The 21783-nt window shown below is 40.2% G+C and overlaps 4 protein-coding genes and 1 non-coding gene across 9 annotated transcripts in view; 2 read left to right on the forward strand and 3 right to left on the reverse strand.

Annotated features, from left to right (window-relative positions):
* The first annotated feature begins 561 nt into the window (after positions 1-561).
* Positions 562-8398, forward strand: clp1 (cleavage factor polyribonucleotide kinase subunit 1). Of its 2 annotated transcripts, none has more exons than XM_022231876.2 (12): positions 562-981; positions 3225-3335; positions 3549-3662; positions 4409-4534; positions 4844-4957; positions 5117-5315; positions 5756-5845; positions 6035-6135; positions 6398-6536; positions 6662-6742; positions 6937-7030; positions 7314-8398. In XM_022231876.2, exons 1-12 carry the CDS (start codon positions 928-930, stop codon positions 7426-7428), a joined length of 1338 nt encoding a protein of 445 aa, XP_022087568.1. In that variant the 5' UTR covers positions 562-927; the 3' UTR covers positions 7429-8398. The 2 variants fall into 2 exon arrangements, with proteins under 2 accessions (XP_022087568.1, XP_022087578.1); XM_022231886.2 differs by having other exon boundaries at positions 3249-3335.
* Positions 2602-2736, reverse strand: LOC147796260 (U8 small nucleolar RNA). Its single transcript, XR_015428231.1, has one exon. It is a non-coding gene; the product is annotated as a U8 small nucleolar RNA (small nucleolar RNA).
* An 84-nt stretch (positions 8399-8482) lies between the features above and the next one.
* On the reverse strand, positions 8483-12071 carry LOC110977649 (uncharacterized). Its single transcript, XM_022231945.2, has 4 exons — positions 11677-12071; positions 11207-11373; positions 9309-9521; positions 8483-9014 (listed from the first exon to the last, which is right to left on the reverse strand). The coding sequence occupies exons 1-4, from the start codon at positions 11985-11987 to the stop codon at positions 8635-8637; spliced, it is 1071 nt and encodes a 356-aa protein (XP_022087637.2). The 5' UTR covers positions 11988-12071; the 3' UTR covers positions 8483-8634.
* Positions 12072-12443: 372 nt separating this feature from the next.
* On the reverse strand, positions 12444-19032 carry LOC110977587 (cholesterol 24-hydroxylase-like). Of its 2 annotated transcripts, none has more exons than XM_022231844.2 (13): positions 18566-19032; positions 18249-18326; positions 16748-16829; positions 16450-16610; positions 16065-16203; positions 15533-15646; positions 15003-15237; positions 14711-14783; positions 14266-14350; positions 14061-14171; positions 13691-13779; positions 13346-13412; positions 12444-13225 (listed from the first exon to the last, which is right to left on the reverse strand). In XM_022231844.2, the coding sequence occupies exons 1-13, from the start codon at positions 18793-18795 to the stop codon at positions 13085-13087; spliced, it is 1605 nt and encodes a 534-aa protein (XP_022087536.2). In that variant the 5' UTR covers positions 18796-19032; the 3' UTR covers positions 12444-13084. The 2 variants fall into 2 exon arrangements, with proteins under 2 accessions (XP_022087536.2, XP_022087544.2); XM_022231852.2 differs by having other exon boundaries at positions 18249-18315; positions 18566-19031.
* The window catches only part of LOC110977689 (protein Abitram-like), a 38913-nt gene continuing 33212 nt past the window's right edge, over positions 16083-21783 (forward strand). For 2 of the 3 annotated variants that reach the window (XM_087148325.1, XM_022232016.2), the window contains exons 1-2: positions 16083-16205; positions 20548-20662. In XM_087148325.1, coding sequence (XP_087004451.1) covers positions 20548-20662 — 115 coding nt within the window. In that variant the 5' untranslated portion in view covers positions 16083-16205. Of the gene's footprint in view, positions 16206-20528; positions 20663-21783 lie in introns of those variants that run through there. The other variant, XM_022232026.2, reaches the window with a different exon arrangement.

Genomic DNA, 21783 nt, shown 5'->3' on the forward strand with positions numbered 1-21783 from the left:
AACAAGCATAATTAAAAAAAAACATATTTAATGCATGCTCCCAATATCCATTCCATGAAAATAGATTTAGGCCTTTTTATCCACAAGTTTGCTTCAGAAACTTTTGGTCGACAAAAATAATAAGAAATGCAATCCAGCATTATTTCATGGTAGAAGGAGTTTGTTCTTATCTCCTATGACGGTTCCCTGTGCATCATTTTGAAAATTATGAACAAAATATTGGCATGGAGGGAACTGATGGAGAATTTTTCAGTATGACGCCTTCCCCTATTGTCTGATCATGGAGCTATCCTTTTTTTACAGCTCCATGGACTGATTATATGAACAGCCCCATACTATCTGTTAAAGTTTTCTCTATTTTCTCTTATTTTATTTCATTGTATTTATGGTTCGTATTTATTTTAGCTGTTTTCTTTTATTCGTACGTTAATAAAAGTATGGAAATAAATGTCGTTTTTGAATTTGAATTATCTTTGAATAATGCCCCATTCGCAATTGGGACAGCATTTAGTCTGGTGCGAGTTCAGCAGACGCGCGCGCAACGTATGTACAGTACAGTCCTCGTACTGTACATGTACTGTACATGTGTACATGTACAGCGTACTCGTAATTTGTGTGTGCGTCCTTATTTTCCTTCGGAATTAAGTATCCAAAACATGCCCAAACCAAGACATTTCAGAATATCTGCGGTGATTTCAGTATTTGAGTCATTGCTGAACACCGATTCATAGATACTGAAAACTGGTGATAGTTTTAGTATGAGTGTTTGGTGATAAAGCAACGAACATCGGTGGCAGTTGCAACGGCACCTGGTGAGGGATCCGGGTGCCTGCATTCGATTGCTTGAGCACCGTGCACACAACAGTTTCTGCGTCTGGTCTAGGGATCTCGTTAGAAATAGAGGGAAATTGCTGAAGCAAATTTGAAATGGCTACCGCTGCTGAAGCAAGTGGTTCAGAGCCCGGAGGTTCACAAGATGATGTAAGAGTAATAATGACCCTTTCGCATTTATTTCAAATGTTAAATGCCAGCACTGACGATAGCCTGTGGCACAGACTCTCACTCCCGCTCCATCCTTAGCTACACATCTGTACATACACAATTTGAGTGTCGGCGTGGTGAAAAGGTTCGGCGCACCCTCTTATAATCGTAGGCACAATATTTTTGCACACAGAAATGATCCTTAGCCTCTCTGCTTTCTTAGCGCCATTTATTGAACGCTGTGGCTATTGTTACGGCAGCCGTAACGTATCTCCCATTTTCTATCATTACGGCACTGCAACTGCACAAGCGCACCAACTTAGTGCAGATTTCGGACTTGTTTTCCCTTAACAAAAAATCCTCCAAAGCCTCCAATGAGAAAAGAAAAAAGATTCCTGCTTAGGCCTATATAATTAGAAACGAACAAAAAAAAAAACAATTGTATAAAACATAAACAGGTAATTTTAAAATTATATAAACCGTTGTTATGATCAGCTACGTCATCACACCTCTGCAATTCAGTGTCGTAATGATAGAAAATGGGAGGTGCGTTACGGCTGCCGTAACAATAGCCACTTCGTTTATTAAATGATTTCGCTCACGTTGTTCTGGTATTTTCCAGTCTTTTTGCCTTCACCCATTCAAGCGGCTGTTCCATGTCAAGACATATCTAAACTGCTGCCCAAGTTTTGGAAGAGCCCATTGGTACATGTAGTAGGCCTATCTTATCGCTCAGTCCATGTATTAGATATGCCTTGACATGGAACAGCCGTCGAGACGATGAGGGGTCAAGTGAGGTAATGTTCAAAGACCTTATTTTAAAGATGGCGACTGTGAGAGCGAGACATTGTTCAATACTGCCAGCGGCATATTTTTTGTGTTTTTCGGTGATGCCAATGTATACAATTTACATTACAATGGCCTTTCATTTCCTCTGAGTATACTCGTACTTAGTGGCAGAATTGGGTACACCTGTGACTACAAGTAACCGGCAGTTAATGTGTTAACGTGAGTGACATCAGTGATTATGCTATGTGATGAAGTGAGTCACGTAGTCAGCCAAAAAGGGAGATGTGTGCAGTTCGCATGATTGTGGGTTGATGCTCTGGTCAGAGTGGTACATTTAATTTTTTCTTTCAATATTTTCCTTTCAAGTTTTGGTCAAATCTTCCTTTTTCTATTCTCTTTGGTTCTGGAGGACACACACGGCTGGTACAGCTAAGCATATCTGGACCGTAAACCAGCCAAAAACGTACTACTGAATAATTAATTAGTTTTGAATTTTATTGAGCTTTTCAGAGAAGAGTCTTAAAAGCACAGGTAAACGGAAAATAATGAATCAGTGGAGCTCCACTACATTTTCCATATATTCCAGAATGAAATTTAGTACCAAATTACATTTGATTTGTTATTTCTCGTCCAAATTAATTGATTCTGATGCAAATGAGTTGTAAGACATCATCAGTGCTTGCATTACTGTAGTTATTGCTTCAAGTTCTGTTGCGTACTAACCCACAAGTCACATATTTGGAACATTTAGTCTTCCACAATCAGTCAATGTCCCCCATTCCCAATCTCCTGGTTTCAGTTTCATCAAGGAACCTCTTCAGCTGGGTAGAGATCAGAGTTTGGGTTTAGGGTTCGGACGGCCCTGCCCCCAGACTGTATTAATCATTAGATTCATACAAGTCGACTCATCATGCACTAACTGCAACTCCTGTGGAGTTTGCAGGTCAGTGATATTCCTACTGAGGAGGTGTGCAATAAATGGAACTTTGAGACCACTTCAAAATTGGTATTCATCTCTTCACAGTTGCTAAAATTAAGGATCTGATTTATACCTGTATTCCTTCAAAACTTTTTGTAGTTTTTAGCATTTTATGCTTAAAACAAAATGTATGTTGTTTTTTGTACAAAATCAATTGTAATTTGTCTTCGAAATCAGGAGGAAAGGTCAAATCCTTACATTTACAATTGAGAAAAAGGGAAATCATGCCATCTTATGAATAATGCACAAGCTATGAATATGTATACTTTACAGTATGATTGACACACTCCTTGCGGTATTTCAATGGAGCAGGACACTGTATGGGTGTGTAGTGTTTGTTCAGTGGACACAAAGTCAATGTTTATGCATGACTCGCCACCACCTGGCCTGGAGTCAGGTGGAGGCAGATGGGATGCTGTGTGATATTGCAGTGTTACATTGATAATTCAAACATCAACATTCCTTTGTATTTCAGATGTGTGTTGTGCTTTTTTCCCAGAGTCAACATGGAGAAAAAGAATATAAACTTGAAAAAGACTCAGAGTTGAGGTTTGAAGTGGAAAAAGATGAACTTGTGGAACTAAGGGTAGGTTTAATTAATTGATCACTGTTTAACTCCAAAAGTAGATTTTTAAAAATAAACAATAGAAACCTGAAGTTGATAGTATAGTGATGGTGTTATAACTACTGAAATTTTTCTTAGGTGTGGCAAATGAAATGTTCTTCATTTGAGGTTGTTACAGAATCAGTAATATTTTGTGTTAAATTGTAACTTTTCTTTCGTTTTATGTTTCTTTAGTTAAAAGAAGGACTAGCTGAGGTTTTTGGAACAGAATTGCTGAAGAGTCGTGTCTACAAATTCACCTCATTAGCAAAGGTGGCCGTCTACACATGGCACGGCTGCTCCTTGAATATATCCTTTTGTCACTAAGACAGGAATCAAAAGTCTCATGTTCAGATGATCTCTGATAGACTTTATTCATGGGGCTGGCCATATTGAATTTGAAAACGAGGTTAACTCTTCATTTTTGAATGTTGAGAGTACAAATGAAGCAATAAAATGAAATTTCATGACCAATGTCCACCTGTCTACTCTGATGAATAATTTCAAATTCATGAATAAACACATAGAATTGTACCTTGCCAGATTCTAAACATTTTTGAAAGGGAGGCTTGGAATGCATGGAAGTATAAAACAGTCCGGTGCCATCCTAATCGATAGTTTGCAATATGTAAAACAGATTTAGGGCATAAGATCAAAATGGCCTCCAGGTGAGTAGGGTCTAAATGGGTCGGGAAGCTGCTGTTAATGGCATACCTCCCTGAATATTTGCCTCTCAAGCTGCCTAACTTGCCAGTACCTTATGTGAATACTGGAAACAGGAATGGAGTTGAGTCCAAAACAGACTCTTTTTTCTGCAAACAATGTAATAAAATTACGGAAGTTGGCATGAAAGATTGAAGGGATGGAAAATGAGCCCAGATGGAAGAGAAATCATTGTTTCTGGATTTATTAAGGTTTTGATATATTTTTACAAGGTTGTTGCTTGCCAACAGCAGTTCAGAAAGTATTAAGCAGATGTTTCATCTACGGACCCATTATTCTTTGATAATTCTAAAACATCCCAGTAACGTCTTTCCTTGACCTTCCGTCTGCACCTGAAGGGCAAGACAGAGGTAGCCTACATCTCTAGAGACACCCCCATGACGACATACCTCAACACCCATGCAGCCTTGGAGCAGATGAGGCAGCAAGCTGAGCAGGAGGGCACTAGAGGGCCAAAGGTGAGACTTTTTTGTTCTTCCAAATTTTTCTGGAAGAAGAAATGAGACAACAGTAGCAGTTAGTTTTTAAGAAAAGTCCTTTGTATGGTATGTTCCCATTAGTCATAAAAGCCTGTGATTCTACCTCTCCAGACTTCTTATGATGTAGTCAATTTAGTATCCAATGTGCCAGGTAGTTTTGGATAAAACGGTAACTTAACGTTATGGATGTGAAAAAGAGTAACCTTTTGGTGGGAGGGGCAGCATTGCAGTTGCTTCTGTTTTACTTCCTGACTGTTTCTGTTCTTGTTTTCCATGATGATATTGCAGGTGATGGTCGTTGGGCCCACCGATGTTGGCAAAAGTACAGTTTGCCGCCTACTGCTCAACTACGCAGTCCGAGTTGGAAGAAGACCAACATTTGTAGACATTGACGTCGGTCAGGTACATCCTGTCATTTCTTATCGTATCCAAAATTTTGAATATACAAGAATAAACATGGCAGGCGCTATATTCAAGCGTACATGGAAAGAATCATTTGAAAGTTGTTGCTTAAAGCCTTGCTTAGACAATAGTACCATTGACATTATTTTTCTCCGTAAGGGCGTCATTTCTGTTCCAGGAACCGTTGGTGCCTTACTAATTGAGCGGCCAGCAGATGTAGAAGAAGGATTCTCATTGGCTGGTCCCCTTGTGTATCATTTTGGAGCATTGTCACCAGGAGCAAATCTCAAGCTTTATACTTTACTGGTATCGAATATGGCAGAGGTCTTCAACAGACGATGCGTGGCCAATCAGAGAGGTATCCTTAGAGTACTTTGCAAGGAGTTAGCTACTGTTTCTATCAGCTGGGTGATTTCTTAGGATTTTTTGGATTTGGGGACTTTGAAATTTCTGGATTTCAGAACTTTGGACGCCAAACTTCAAGATATATAGAATTTGAATTATTTAACATCGGCATGTTTTTCTTTAGAGAGGGAGCTTTTGTGTTGTTAACTAATGAAAGCCTAAAACGTCACTGTACACCTATATTACCGTCATTAATGCAAACCCTCCACAGGATATTTTGTGGATGTCTCTTTTCATTCCTAAATCTTCCCAAATCTGTTGGTTGGTTCACTTATCTTTCTTTCTGACATACTTTGGTTCTGTACCCCTTCTAATCTAACAACCTAAGATGACCTTGGTTCTTATTGCACTTTGACCTACATGACCTTTGACCTCATTGCTCTTCTCTTGCAGCCAGTGTCAGTGGCTGCATCATCAACACCTGCGGTTGGATCAAAGGGGATGGCTATAAATGCATTACACACGCAGCAAAAGCATTTGAAGGTTAGTTCCTCTTCAACATGCAAGTGATCATCCAGAAATTAAAATAGTTATGTTTCTTTAGGAAATGAGTGCAGCACTTATGTTTAAACTACACATTTCATGCATTACATCTGCCCTTGTACCCTTTCTCTTGTACTTTTCTTCATACCTTGCAGTTGTGGCAACTGTTTTCTAATTTTTTTCGTGTAGTTGATGTTATTATCGTGCTGGATCAAGAAAGACTATACAATGAGTTAGTACGAGATATGCCTCCATTTGTCAAAGTGGTGCTGCAACAAAAGTCAGGAGGGGTGAGTGACTCATTTTATTCAGCAAGTGAACTTTAGGTTGGAATGCCACTCAGTTTAGTTGCAGTAGTTGGTTCCCTCCATCATGTCATGTCCTTGCATCTCATTTCCACATTTTCTTCTCCATGCTTGTATTTTGCCAGATGTGTAATCCCCAGCACCTTTGATCTGTTCCAACAAATCCTCAGTTTATAACCATAGAATAACTGTCAATATGCTATCAACAAAGATAATAATTTCCTGTCGAATGTTATCTCATACGCAGGTTGTTGAAAGAACAAGAGCATTCCGTGTGGCTGCACGAGACAGCAGAGTTCGGGAATACTTCTATGGATTTGAAAACTGCTTCTATCCACACTCTTTTGAGGTCAGGTTCTCCGATGTCGAAATATTCAAAATTGGAGGTAGGGTTCTACTTTTTTCTTACTCTTTCTGTATAAAGCAGCAAATTGGAGTTGATGCAAGGATATTTTTGATCTGTCTAAAAATCTCATTTTGATCTGGATTGACTTTGCCACTTATTCTTCAGCTCCAGCAGTCCCTAATTCTTGTCTTCCTCTCGGCATGACCCCAGAGGATAACCAGACTAAGATGGTTGCAGTCCAACCGAGTAAGTATTAGAACCTTTGTCTTTTACCAATTTTTTTGGCCAAATGAACCATAATTGACTAATTTATCAGGAAAGATTTGTAGCTGTTGATGTTAAAATGCTTATAAAGTGGTAGCATCACAAGAATATCATCTCTCCGGAGACTTGTTTTTTCTTGAATTTAAACGTAAGGAATTTGTCCGTTTTTTTTTTAGGTAATGAGTTGTCTCACCACCTGCTCAGTGTCAGTCTGGCGAAGACCAAAGATGATGATCTCCTGAAGACAAATGTGGCTGGCTTCATTTGTGTGTAAGTGTCTGTAATGTGTCTTCTCACAAGTTTCTATTGACAACAGTAAATTTGAAAAAGTGGTCACTGAGATTTGGTCCTTTTCATGTCAGTTTGTTTGAATGTTTCATTGGGGCGAAAAATGGCAGGTGCTTTTACGCGAGAGAAAATCAACTAGGTGACTCTAGGATTGTCTGTTCTGATTATCGAGGGGTTTTCCACTGTCCGCCACATACTGCAAACACCAACATTTAGTTTTGACTGTTGAATTACAGTATTTGTTGGTTTTTCTTGACACCATCAGCACTCATGTTGACATGGACCGTCGAGTCTTCACAGTACTCTCTCCTGCCCCGAGACCTCTCCCCCGCCGTTACCTGCTTCTCAGTGAGGTTCAGTTCATGGACATACATAAGTGAAACCTCTTCTGCTCCTTGAAGGAACATCTCATGAGGACCATCACTGATTCATGTTGGTCTGGAACCAATGTGGAATTATTTTGAGTGGAACATTGAGGACCTTTTCACAGACCCAGGATTCAGAAAATGTCATTATTCTACGAATGCCTCTCAGTGTGGCGCCGGTTTTTCTGCATGGCATTTGAAATTTCATGTTGTGATTAGAAGCCAAAGTCCGAAGCCTTCTTATGTGGTAGAAACCTCCAAATAATTCTGGAACCAGAGTTAAAGTCGGCGACGAAGAAGAGTCAACTTCCTGTATTTCCTTCACCAATGTACAATTTCAATTCTTCAGACCATTTTTAAAGGTGGCATTTCTTACTCTTTAAAAAAATGACTTGTAAATTGTGAAAAAAAGTGGAAGGAGCAAGTGATACCACGTTATGGGTTGCATTGAAAGCTTTAATCCTACTATCAAGGATTGGAACATCAACACAATATGCAAATGCCGAATGGCTTTGAAGTTAACTTACTCCTTCGATTTTAAACATAGATATGAATTTTTTTCTATTCATTGGCACGGACACATTTCTTTTGAAAGATTCATATTTCAAATTTCAGATGAGAACAGTTGAAGACGTACGTGTCCAAATCGGGTTTTCAATTTTTCGTGGCCTTTGAGTGGCCTTCCAGGTTTGGCAACTTTGGCAGTACTCCGCTCATTTATTCTGTGTATTTTAAAACTTGTTTACTGTCTGAAGCAAGCAACTACCTTCAGGCCAACAGCGAGTTTCTTTGATTTGATTTTTTAACACATTTTAAGAGCTCAGTTCAGGCACTTGTAACCACAAGACCACTTTCTTATTTTGTTTACACCAATGAAAGTTTCGAAGTTGGCTGTGCTTTTGATTTTTGCAAACTGATATCGTCTTATGATACTTTTTAACTGAATATTTTGCTCCGGAGTCAATAAACGACAAATTCAACGTAAGTTGCTAGTGTTAGGTAATTGTCTACGTCGATGGGATAGAAAATAGTAGGATAATTACTGTCTTACCAAAGATTACTGATGCAGTTAAAACAGGTGGTCTGACATGCAGACTTCAGTTTACTCTTTTTGCAATGAGCCCCATATCACACGGCGTGATGCTGCTCTACACCTGTGTTAAGACTCGCATTTAAATTCATAACATGGATTCGAACCAGGGACCAGTTGAATGCTGTTCATTACTTCATGCCGAACACTCCGAACACATAACTCTCTTCATGGCCTAGGCCCCACACAAACTTAGGCAAGTCTCTGATTGGTTCGTTAGCAGCATTCCTCAAGCCGTACCCAATCTCCTTTAACCAAGCCAAGGTCTCCACGACCCCCCTTGACACCTCCATCACTTCCGTGCTGTAAACGCTCCCCAATCTGACGTGCAGATACTGTGGAGGATTGGAGCTAGTTAGAATCTCTTCTGCGCCTGCCAAGACAGCCGGTTCAAAACCCTGCGCGTCGATGTGCATTGCCCAGACGCGGATGCCATCTTGGAGCACATCATCAAGTCGAGACATCTTGATAGTGTTTTCATGGGAGTTACACTCATGCCCTTCATCCCCACCTATTCATTAAAGAAAATCGCACGTGTATGACATTGTTTCTAAGAACATTTATAATTCTTCAAAAATTGGGGAAATTGAACAAAACATCCCAAGGTCTTCAGCTGACCATAAGGTTCTTAAACCATTAGTCACCATCATAATGTCATGATTGTTTCAATTGTGGGGATCTTAACGCTAACATGAATGGGTTCCCCCCCCCATTTGGACTTTGCGTAACACTTTATGGTCTCTGAATTTCAACTGTTGTCCCATCTCTCCCTCGTCACTGTTTCATCTGCCTTCACTTATCTCACCTGAGACAAATCTTCCGTCTCCTTGGTTATTGGAGCTAGCCAGGAAGCAAGCCGTGCCTTGCACATTCCCCAGCGCCATGTTGTGGATGACGAATTTCTCAGACGGCAGCTGATTTAGGAAAACGCTCTCTTTGAGCAGGAAAGCATTCCGAGTCATCGGCTCAAATGCTATGACTTTATGACCACAAGCTGAGACCCCGAGAGATAGAGTCCCTGTACGAATTAAAACAAAAAGCGAAATATTGACCATTTTTTTCACTATGAGTTTTGACATTTTTCATCGTGAAGGTAGCAAGATATCAATTCTTTTAATGTAACGGTTGAACTCTACACTTTTGTTCTGGCAGTATGCGTTTGTTTCTTTTTCGGGATTGTTGGAAGGGAATGCAAAACTCAAGTTGAATTTTAAGTTTTAAAGACTCAACCTTAGACAAACTTTTAGCATGCCTTCCAAATATTGTTTGCATGTGTTTTACTTTAGCAACATTCGAATGTCTAGTTTTTGGACTGGATACCAAAGTAAGGGAAAATCTATATGATGCAGTTGTTTTTCAAATCCTCCTTTCCAGTGAATTCACTTCACTCAATTTCTGTAAGTTTAAACATCTGGGTGGACTTTCTGTTGTTAACGCACCTGTTTCTTAAAAGATATGCAGATTACATTCTTGCGCACGCGTGTACTTCACGTAAGAACACACTGTTGCCGTGTGTGTGCGGTATAAAATGTGCACGTCTGAAGTGACGTCGCCATTTTCTTGTCACAACTTTTAACTTGAGCGTTGAAAGGTCGGCTTCAGGAAGTATGTTGTTAATATTTTGAGAAGCCTAGGAATATTTAAGGCTTCCGTGCTCGCAAGGACAACTAGAAGATGACGGCTTGTCTTCTGAAGAGTGTTTGAGTGTAATTTTGACTGGAGTTACGTGAACAGTTTGGCACTCGAAATTGGAAGGTCTACTGACTGGCACTGATACGCACGTTTGTTGTCACGCCGGCGTTTTCGCTGTTTAACCTGGCCGCTCGTTCACAGGCTTTTGAATAAATTATAAAAAAAATCTCATGAAGGAGGAAAAGATACTGAGCTTCGTGAATTCCACGATCGTCTGGCATTTCACTGCGTAGTACGGTTGAGTCAAATCTGAGGACCTTCAATTCTGAGTAAGTGTAATTCTCCATTTCTTGGACTGTGTACATTTGTTGTTTTTCCTTTCATGACGGCACAAAAGCCCCGTCAAAAATGAAAACGAAACAAGCCTGGCCTATCACTATAGCTTACCAGTCGCCTCTGTTGCCAGATGACGAGTATCATTTGCATCAAGCTTCCCTATTAAATGGCAACAAAAACTGTTCAGCAAGGTTTTAGAAATGCTTCGATAGCAAGAATGTACATTTATCTTTTAACTTTATCATTCTCTTAGTTCTAGTTAAGTTTTTTTCGGCTGAAGCCCTGCCTGTTTAATTGGTTAACAGCTGTGAGGAGGGGTTTGAAAAAACAGGAAATAGAACAGAAAATATTCTATCTGTCGTTAGCGCCAGTCAGGCTGCATCCGAATTTGTTTTTCAGGAGGTAAATCTAGGTTTTCACTCCATTGGAAGCAAAGATCGTATGCGTATCTTTGATTGGGAGTACGCGGAGACGAGCAGACAACAGGCCAAGCCGTAGCTCCAGAACTGAGCCCGTTTCGTACTTGGCCTAAGCCCGCGTCTGGGCCAAAGTACTAGGCTATGGCTTGAATCACGACTTGATGGGGAACTGTCTGTGGCCACTGCTGTAGACTCGTGCGTAATTTCAGGCCACAGCCAAGTAATTCAAACACGGCCTCAGTCTGTCGAAAACATTGCATTTTGTTGAATTGGCTATCTGGGTGCCCCTTCTGAAATGTCTAGTATCTCGACTCACCAACGTAAGCACCAACATCAACAAAGTAGGCATCTTTGGGGGCCTTGTTCATCTCACGGCACATGCGCACAATTAGTTGTTCCTTCCAGTCACCTCGCTCTATCAAACTGTGACTAATCTCTGGATCTCTCTCGCTCGGATGCAGGGAGACGATGTAACCCGGAACACTAGACCAAAATAAACGATATCGTCATAACTAATTCTTAAAAAGATAAAAATATGAAAGAGCGCCATCGACGTACTTTAGTTTCCAAGTGAAGAGAAATTGCGTTTCATGAAACTTAAACAGTTTCGTGTTGATGTTAAAAATGAAGAAAAGTGTTGTAGACTCTGGCCAATAACGGGCTTTCCACGCCTTTTGGATGTTGCTTTGTGTACATTCACAAACTGATGGTCTTGGCTGGAAAATTTCCCATCACTGAAATAATTATTCCGAGACTTTTCAACTGAAGTGAAACGATCCTACTTACGATTTCATTTGAGTTTTGACAACCACCACCGCATCGTTTTGCATGCCTTCCCAGTGTCTGCTGAGAAATGACTTCAGGGTCTTGGGCACCTGGGCAATAGCTCCTTCATCTGCAGACGGGGCTTTTGGACACTCAATCTTCGGACACTGCGGGCAGATTTTCTCCTGCATGTTCTGAAAAGGTCGGCATCTTGTCCGGGACTTAGCGTGCGGTCGATGGTAGATGATTTGCCAAGCAATGCTGGCCACGATTGCACCGGCGAAGAACGAGTACAACATCAGCCGAAGCTCACGATTAGTGCATGAACGCATGTTGGAAGTTGTTATCAGTTGACTTGAAAGGACATCTTGAGATTCTCACGAAGTGTCTTGTAAGGTTTTTCTCATCTTCATAAAAGCGTCTTCATCACAAGATTTAGTTAAGATGCTCACTTAATTAAGTCGCAACATATCTTGCTATACTGAGAATGAGAATGCTCCCTTTTATATCGCAACGGAGTCGTTCTTTGATGTGTCAGTGTGAGCCTTCTGTTCTCCTTAATATTATGTCTTCAAGGTCTGCATCCATCTTGCGAAGTCTTTCAACCGCTGCCATTATCTTCAATAAGACGTTCAAATATTTGTTTGAATTTGTGTTTGCTGTGTCACTTCTGCGTTAGAAAACAGAAATGTGGTGTGCGCCCGGCTCTAGCATGCAGTGCATGTATTGTGTACAGAACTCAAATACGAAAATGGCTCCCTTAAGCAACTACTCGCAGGAAAAGCGTGTTGACAAAGAACGCTGTTTTATTGATTTTTACACAGCCCTCCCTTTGAATTCGCAGCATCAATAAAGTATCCAGGGTCATAAGCTGCTTTTATTATCTAGCTGACACAGATGTCGAAGATATACAGCTGCGTAGCGCAAGATCGTAAGTTCAAATGATTACAGTAGTTTTCGACTAAAACGTGAAAATTATAAAAACTTATAAAAAGCTTGTACTATACGAGCAGATCAAGGAAAAATAAAGTTGGTCAAACTGTATTCTTAAATTCCATAAACTGAAGTGTTCATGTGAAATATTGTGAAGTACTTGTAATTCAGTAGATTGCTACATGCCCAATTAATTAAAACCTTAACCAGCCTTTTGCAAAAAAACCTGTGTGAATTAAAATATTGTTTCAATCTGTAATTCCCACTGTGTTTCTGAAAATGACGAGGTTACTCGTGTATGTAAATCCTCCATTGAGATTTGTGATTGGCCCAAAGTGAAGAAGCAAACAAACAAACACAAACAGTAAACAGTTTGCAAGCAATATAAACATAATCAGATCTTTTTAGACCAGACGGTCCCCTATGGATATAATTCCAAAATTGCCGTTATTTATTTCTTTTTTACTCAGTGCTTTATTCGACTCTGCTCTCGGTCTTACTCGGCGAGCGTGATGTAATTCTTGCATCGGCCCTTCGGCTTCAGTGTTAACTCTTGCAGTATCTCGAATCCCTGACCAGGAACTAGTTTGAAGTTGAACTTCTTCAGTAATTTGGCCAGGATAACTCGGGCCTCGATCTGCAGAAACAATCGAAAGCAAAACTTGGCACTCTTCTCCTTAGTTGTTTATTTTCAGTCCAAGAAACATTTTTAAGGAAGAAATAATTAGAACTGGTATTTATATGATAATAAGCTCACCAGAGCGAATGGTTGGCCGATGCAAGAACGGTGTCCCTTTGAAAACGGAAAGTACGCATACTGGGTCCTGCCAAAGACAAAGATATAAACTCACTCGTTTTTTGGGGGGTGGTGGTTTGTTGGTGTTTTGTTTTGCTTTGGGCTATTCATTTGAATTATTATGTCAACTGCAGATGGACAAGTTTATTTTTGCCATCCTTAAAACTGGTTTGTTTTCTAAATAAAAAGACAGTGCCCGTTAAAATTTCAAAAGCCAAGAGAATACTTTTGTGGGCGAGTTTTATAAATACGCAAATGAGGTAGAAACAGTCTTCGTTTACTTCATGAAGAAAAAGGTTTACTCACTGGTCCTCGTTGCTCTTGAATCGATCCGGATCGAACTCAAGTGCGTTCTGAAAATACTCTTCATTTCTTCCCATGACGTAGGAATTCAGCTGCGACAGAAAACCATCAGAATTTGATAAGCTTGAAAATATTTCAGTTATTTCATCAACCAGGAAGATCTTCAGAAGTACTCAAATAGCTCATAAGTCGCATTCTGCAAAAATGCTTCCATTTTTTAGAAACACTTATCACGATAGACCATTAATTTCGGGAAAACTAATCTAGCCTAAGAAACGTTTGTTGTGTTCTCTTTTTGTTAGTTCTAAGCCCAAAATATAATTTTCCATGTGACTGAAAGTTAGTTATGTAATAACTAAAATGTCAGCCTCACCCAGATCGTGGCTCCAGCTGGTATTTTGTAACCTCGTACTTCAACGTCGTACGCGAGTTCACGGCTTGTGGAAAAAGCTGGAGACCATAATCGCAGCGTCTCCTTCAACACCTGCAGTTTATAATAAAGACAGAGAAGCTACTCAGGTAACCAGCAAAAATTCTGGTTCATTGTGCACAAATCTCAGAGGTGAGAATTCACTCACCATCATCATGTAGTCTAGCTTGCCGAGGTCAGAGTATTCAGCGTAGTCACTGTCTCCCATCACTGCCAGGGTTTCGGTTTTCAATCTGTCGAGATAAGACAAAACTACCGTTGTTTGGAAGATACATCGGGATAAACATTTCCATTATTTTGTTCCACTTAAATCATGCAACGAAAGGGAATAAAAGATACGTGTCAAAGAAAATTCTACCTCCACTTTAGATTGCTTTAGATTGGAAAGTCAGAAAGTCCATTAGACTGTCCTTAATAAATTAATCCATTGAGGGATTGCACTTCCCATTTTTCAATGGTTCCTTCTTATGTTAAAGGAATAAGTACCGAGTACCAGCTGCAAGGGGTCTATTAATTGGCTGCGTCCAAGTGTAACACTTTTGAAAAAGATACAAACGAGGCTGAACTCCTACAGGAAACTACTGTAAAACTACCTGTGCATGACATCCGGATGATGACCAAGCTCAACGAGGGCAAAGGCCAAGGTGTTGGCCGTTGTTTCTTGTCCTGACAAAGATGAAAACCGAAAATACAATGCCTAGGTAGAATGTAAGCCTGAAACATCCTACACAATGACTGGATATGAGAAAGCCCAACAACATGATTTGTTTTTTATCTAAAATATGAAGCATCTTCATTAAAATGTTCAACTTCTGCCCTCCCCATTTTGTGTATTTCTGCCCCTAACCTGGTACCATTCCCGTTCAATTAACCCCGACTTCTAACCTGCCAAGAAAAACGAGACAAATTCATCCAACATCTCCTCCATCTTGAAGTTCTCGTCTCCTTCAAGGTCGTCCGAGGCTTGGAGGATGTAAGTCAGGATATCTTGAGGGAGGTCTTCCCCTCTCCTCTTAGCCTCCAGCCGGCGCTTCACACACTCTCTGCCCGTCTCACGAAGAAATGCGATAGCCTCAGCAACCTGTCGCCGGTATTGGCGATCTGACGGAAGTGGGCTGAACTGTGGTTGGGCGAATACCCACACGCAAACACCAAAGGGGAGAAATCATTACAGTTTTTTCACTGGTTGATGAAATCTTCATAGACGATCAGACAAGGGTCTGATATTGTGCTAAATCGGTTAAAAGTTATTTTTTTTTAATATAGTGCTTTCATTTGTGTAAAAATTTTAAGAGGATTTGCGCGTCTCTTTTAGATTTAGTGATTTTAATAAGCAACTTTGATTTTTCCCATTGGTTGGTTAAAATAAAACTCACATAGAAGCTAATCATAAAAATAAGACTAATTTGATTTACTTCCTTCCAGGGAGCTCTGAATGAAATTTGTATGCCTTGCAGCGTAGTAGTCATTGCTCTGACAAAGGGCGATTCTGTTTCCTCGGTAATATTCAGCTGAAGACCAAATGCCACCTTGGAAATGAAAGTACAACGGACTTCAGAAAACAAGTGAATAAATACAGTTTAAATTCAAAGTTTGAAAACACAGCCTTGTACAAATGCTATCTATGTCCTAACTGGTTTATGGCTCAGATTTTAGCGGAAAGTTAACGGTTTTCAGACGCTGTTATTCTTCGCGTTGTCTACATTTTATTGTGTCTAGCTCATAAAGGTTCATGTCAAATGACTGATCAAAATACGTTTCTGCAGTTGCATCGCTTGATAAAAATGGTCTATGTCCATTTGCATTGTCTTTCATCAGAGTCTACATGTGCCTCAACATTTTAATGGCTTTGGGCCCTCTAAGAATTTGGCAATAATTCGTGAAACGTGTGACAGTAAAAAAGGGCCATTCTTTTCGGAAAGATTTTCATTCTTTTTTTCCCTTCACTTTGGCAATGACATCCAGGGTGAGTCGATTAAACTCGTCCAGCATCGCCACTTCGGTCTTCCCGTCTGCTAGTGTGACAAGTCGGTTCACTAGCACGTCTGCGCTGAAGTTGAACTGGTCCATCAGGCTTATCAAGTATCTGTAAGTAAAATCAAGCAAGTTGAATGATGTTCTTATTAGAGTAAAGTTATTGTTACCCACTGGCTTGGGCATTGTTCCCAGTGTTGTCAGGTCTATGGCGTGCAGAAAGTTTGCATCATTCATATTTACTTCCCCCAATATTCTGCTCGTTCCTTTTTACAAATTACATGCACGTGACTTGTGATGCAGTCTCAGGCTCGAATCCAGGTAATCTTGGGGTTCAATTTTTAATTAAAAAACTTACTTCCTGTGGAAAGCGGGATTGAAGAGTGTCCGTCGCTTGGCGTGCTTAGTGGGAACGGTTTCTGTGATGAGGCCGTTCCCCAAAAACCTTGTTCCCAAGACACTGCAAAGGTATCTGTAGCCACTGATGGGTTTAATGTGAGCCACTGTAGTAAAGATTTCCTAAAATTTTGGTGACAAAAATCTATCATTGAATCTATATAAATGCTTCAAAAGCGGCCAGTATGCAAGAGTGTAAGAATTGGAAAGGGTGTGAATAATAAGACGCAGAAGTTTATTCCTTTCAAAATATTACAAACCTTGTGAAATGGCGCATCCAGGGCCAAGACAATAGGGCGATGAATCAAAAATATGTGATACACTGCACCGTATTCTTTCATCCTGTAGCAGTTGTTAAATAAAAGTAGAATATCAATATGGCCGATTCACAGTAGTGCGCCACCAAGAGTTTGCAACGCAGTGGCCAATCACAATGCGCGAAATTTGTCGACCCAATGCGCGTTTGGAAAGGGTTGACAAATTTCGCGCGTTATGATTGGCCAATGTGAATCACCTGTATTATAACCACACCTCAAAATACTTAAAGACCTTCCATTCTTTTCAATTTGACTCAGTTCAACGGGTTTCATTTTATAATCATGAGATCCCTACTACCGAATTTATCGACTTTATAAATTAGTCTACGACTACGGATATAAGTGCCGTCAAGGGCATGTAGTTAACCATATTTTCTCTGATCAAACGCACGCTAGTCGACGACGGCCGCGTTGGAACAGCCATGGAACAGCCTATCGAGGTTGGTCGCGTCATCGGTTGCTACACTGTAAAATGATACTGTGCAATGAGCAGTGTTCTACAGTATTTACTGTGCGTTTGTGAATGCAGTCTAATACTGTATATTTGACAGTAATTAATGTTGTACGGTATAAGGTTTGACCTCAATTTGCATACTGACACGAGAAATATAAGTGGAACGTGAAAAATGAAAAATCATTCTTTTTCATGCCCCAACCATGATTGCACTTGGAGCCTAACAATGCACATAATTAAACACTATTCCAGTGCACCCTCAGAACGTAAATAAAGTTCTGCTGTGATCACGGCTTTTGAAGAATGTGTACGAAGTATGTGTATCATATACGTAATTATATTTGAAAATTACACCTAAATACAAATGTAGAATGAACCCATGATCAATGAAACGCTAGCTTGCTGTGTCTAATGTCTACATCAAATTAATGTAATTAATTGAGATGAGATAAGTTACTGTTGCTTTTACAGTTAGTTACTGTCCAATAAATCACAGCGATTTACCGTAATAATAAGTACTGTAAATCATTAACAGTATTCTCCTGGCGCCTGTGCTGTCGGTAAAGTACTTTGAAAATGTACAGAAAAATTTTTACAGTGTGTCAACTGTTTTTAATATTAGCACGGTGCAGAGAGGACTAGTTAAATAACAAATGCCGGGGAAACGGTATGTCACTAGTAAATGACAATTTTCAGTTTCCTTTTTGTAGGTTGGCCTTTCCTGCGGCCACCATTTCTCCCCTTCAACCTAATGACCTGACAACGGTTGATTAGGGTCGTTCGCAAGTCAACTTTACTGTAAATGCGCTTGGTGCGTTACGAACCAACCTCTAGTTAACCCTATAACACAGTCCAAAATCCTCCCATTTCAATATGATTTTGCAAACACCTTTGGGGTTATGGTTGTTTGTATAGATTTCAATGGTCGTCGATCGAATTTGCGGAACATTTTAAGCCATTGCAGGTGGATTAATACCATTTTATACTTACAGGTCATACAAGTACTCAGGTAAGTTACTGCCTTTATGCACACGCAATCGTAAACTCGTCAGGTTTCCTGTAAAGAAACTATTTAAAAATTTTGTTGTAAAAAAATTAATTTCTGCGTTTAAACAAGACCGGAAATTCGAAGCGCAATTATGGTTTTTCTATGCTGTTCTTTTTCTGCAAAAGGCATGAAATTGAGCATATACATCTCTTAGGGTATCTCCCCAAAGATTGGGAAATATGCACCTGTTTTAAAGTGTGTGGGTGTCAGTTTTGTGTGATTCAAAGGTAAGTTGTTGAATGTATATGCCTATGCGTACCTGTCTCTTTTCGGGCCTGGGATGTGGGCAAACTTGCGGTGGAGATATGTCAAATACACCATCACAAAAAGCAACCCAGAAAACAGCAAAGCAACAAATAAGATCAGGAGAGCAAGTACGAGGGTAGTGCATGAGAACAGCTCCATGATGTGGTCCAGATGCAAGTTGAGTACGCACCAGGGTCGAGTCGGTGTCTCTGGCAGTTGTTGTCGAGCAAGATGGTAGAACATAACCAGTGCGTGTTCAACGTTTGTCAAAATGGGAGCTTCGCAGTTTCTATTATGCTAGTCTCCAAACTGAAGGGTTCGGTTTTCGATCACAACACATTGCACCGCGGCTTTTTACGAACGGTTATTAGTACCAGTATTGCTTATGGCAAGTACGTTTCGATGGAGCGTGAAATGCGACCATCACATCCGCGCCCGGCCAAGTCTAAATGGAGGACGAACGTGAAACGTTTCGGAAACCGGGCCATGAAAAATAACCTTTGATCCCTTATCAAAAGAATAAATCAGGTGTTTATTGCGTCGCTTAAAGGGCGCAACTAGTGATACAAATCTCAAACTTAGGCCTGTACTAAAACCTTGCTAGAATACGGGCGATACACAGTAGCGCGCCTCCATGAGTTTACAGTGCGTTGACCATTCATAACGCGCGAAATGTGTCGACCCTTTCCAAACGCGCATGGGTCGACAGATTTTGCGCATCGTGATTGGTCAACGCGTTGCAAACTCTTGGAGGCGCGCTGTTGTGAATGGCCTGTATTAACATCAGAATTATCAATCTTATAGAAGGCTATCTAAACATAATTATGCCGGGTTAATGCCACTTCTTTTAAGAACCACACCTCGCCCAAAAAGAGACTGATTCGATGGTGTACCCGCAAACCTATTTCTCATGCTGAAATTAACAGTGATATAGTTCTAGTTAGTTTTTGAGGAAAAGAAACCAATCTTTTTCTGGAATTTTTCGTTGAAGGACATGAATGGCTATCATTCCTGTGTCCTAAACAGTGCAGGTATCCACTCGTGTTTAGATTCATGCAATCTTTGCAGAACTGCTTGCAAGGTTGTCGATTTCCCCAGCCGTTCTAACACCCTAACACGGGACCACTTTAATTAGCCTTTGTGTTTTGGGTTGTTCTCGCGGATCCCTTTAAACAATTTGCCCTTGCTCTTGCCCTTAATGTTGTCTTGTATCCACGTGATTGCTTATGTGGAAATATTGAGCAAGGTAAAGCTACAATGAGCAAACATACTATTGTTCTTGCCCCATTGTTATGATTTTAACCTAACCTTTAGACTCCTTTCCAGACTCGAAGTTTGTCGACTTTACCACTTGAGTTTGGGGGAATGACCGCCTGGCCATTCAACTCAAAAGTGCGCTCGAGTTAGTTGAAATGTCCCATGGTCGTTTCAACGAGTTCTTCCTTTGAACGTTGACTGACGAGTGTGTATTGATGAACTACCAAGCAGGCAATGAATTCAAATTTTCACTATTAGTTTGAGACTCTTTTCAAACATTATGTACAGGTTGGCGTAGATTGTAAACCGGACGTGGAGGATTGACAGTGATTATTTTCAAATTAATCCAGTGGTGTCACTTAGGCGGGGGGGATCTGTGAATTATATTTGTTAAGTGTACATAAGTGTGCAGCTGTAGCTTGTTTTCTTGTGGTGCCCCCTTGAAACAACCTCCTCCAGGGCACGCATTTAGCCCTAGTTACACCCACCGAATAAATCTGAATGAAACTTTGTCAAACGGACGATGTAACTACGATTGTTGACAATCTGATACGCTTTGTTGGAAAAAAAGGTGGATGAATCCCAATGCATATCATTACTCAACATGAAATACTCATTTTAGTGGAATACAATGTGATTTGCTTGACGTTTGGCGGTCTCTTCATGCATTGGGCTTTCTTTTCGCTTATTATATTGTTATAGCGCCCTCAATTGTACTGATTTCTTTCCGCGATCAAGATGGCGGCGTCCATGGAATGGGATACGAAGGTCACCGATTCCGGTGAACAACCTCCTCTCTCGGGGTCATATCCGTCTGTTGTGGAAAGATATTACACGACAAGATACAAAATTGGTAAGTACACACTAACTGGGTTAGGACTTCATTGTGGATATTTCATTCGCAGTTTTCTAAAGTCAGTTCTAAGTTTTACAAGGAATGGATCGAAGAAGTGAAACACATGACGTGACAAACCACCTACATCATGCAGCTCCACTCCGCGCCTGCAAGTATTACATAGACATTACAACAATGATCTATCATGTCCGTTTTCTTATCATTTGGATTAAACTGTCGGTTAAAGTTCTTTATAAAGTTTGTTATTTCTAAACTAAGCTTTGACTTGGCAACTTTTAAACAAAATCAGAGTTGTTTCGTGTTATATTCATCCAGCACTTTTCATTATTGGGTTTATAAAACCCTTGTTTATGCCTTATTTAATTCCTTAACCTCGTGATTTGTGGAATATAAAACCCTTTCAAGTATTTTTTTTCAATCTGAATACCTGGTAAGTTGTACAGGCACATAGATTTAGCTTGTACACTCCGTTCTCTACCACATTCCTCCATATCGCCCTTGATATGTAGCGCCCTCTATCAACTTTTTCCCGACACTGACTGAATCTCATGTAGGCCTACGTGTTCAAAACGTTTGGGTAACAGATGTAACCCTTGATAGGTTGTGGAATGAGGAAGTTATAGTGCGGAGGGGGGGGGGTTACAGATGTTTATTGTCATGGTTCTGGAAAACATACTGATTTGGGATACAAGTTCTTGTCATCTTTGCAAAGCTGCTTTACCTCGTAGCTTTCACAAGGTAAAAGTAAACAGTTGGGTTGAATAGTTGTGGAACCATGATAAACCGATGTTATGTTTCCAAATCTCCCCATGCACCGGTTTTTGGTTACTGGTTGCTGAATTTGCTGCTTAGTCTACTCGGTTATTTATCCACAAAAGACTGTTTACTTTTAAGCAAACATGTTTTGAGGAATGTCAACATATTTTCTCAGGAGAGACATAAGAATGCCTGAGGCTTAAACCATTTTTGAAAGACGTTTGGGCCACCCACTTTGCTTTCCTGTCAAAGAGTTACCATCGCATGAAAAGAGTACACCACCCAGGCTTACTCATTGTGTTGAATCTAGAAAGTACTCTTTCACTCACTGTGACCGATTAGAATCATGTCTTTATACCTGA

Source organism: Acanthaster planci, linkage group LG17 (assembly GCF_054643075.1).
Source record: "Acanthaster planci isolate LZ-2023a linkage group LG17, COTS_SCS, whole genome shotgun sequence".
Lineage (NCBI taxonomy): Eukaryota > Metazoa > Echinodermata > Asteroidea > Valvatida > Acanthasteridae > Acanthaster > Acanthaster planci.

Excerpts from the sequence above, each read along its gene's own strand:
- LOC110977649 (XM_022231945.2), bottom strand. The coding sequence starts at position 11,987 with ATGCGTTCATGCACTAATCGTGAGCTTCGGCTGATGTTGTACTCGTTC. Across the intron at positions 11,374-11,676 it reads GTCAAAACTCAAATGAAATC|TGTTCCGGGTTACATCGTCT; the intron begins GTAAGTAGGATC and ends ATTTTGGTCTAG. Across the intron at positions 9,522-11,206 it reads TGATGTTGGTGCTTACGTTG|GGACTCTATCTCTCGGGGTC; the intron begins GTGAGTCGAGAT and ends TAATTCGTACAG.
- clp1 (XM_022231876.2), top strand. The coding sequence starts at position 928 with ATGGCTACCGCTGCTGAAGCAAGTGGTTCAGAGCCCGGAGGTTCACAA. Across the intron at positions 5,846-6,034 it reads CGCAGCAAAAGCATTTGAAG|TTGATGTTATTATCGTGCTG; the intron begins GTTAGTTCCTCT and ends TTTTTCGTGTAG. Across the intron at positions 6,743-6,936 it reads GATGGTTGCAGTCCAACCGA|GTAATGAGTTGTCTCACCAC; the intron begins GTAAGTATTAGA and ends TTTTTTTTTTAG.
- LOC110977587 (XM_022231844.2), bottom strand. The coding sequence starts at position 18,795 with ATGTTCTACCATCTTGCTCGACAACAACTGCCAGAGACACCGACTCGA. Across the intron at positions 15,647-16,064 it reads CCCTGGATGTCATTGCCAAA|GTGGCATTTGGTCTTCAGCT; the intron begins GTGAAGGGAAAA and ends TTCATTTCCAAG. Across the intron at positions 13,226-13,345 it reads TCGGCCAACCATTCGCTCTG|ATCGAGGCCCGAGTTATCCT; the intron begins GTGAGCTTATTA and ends TTGTTTCTGCAG.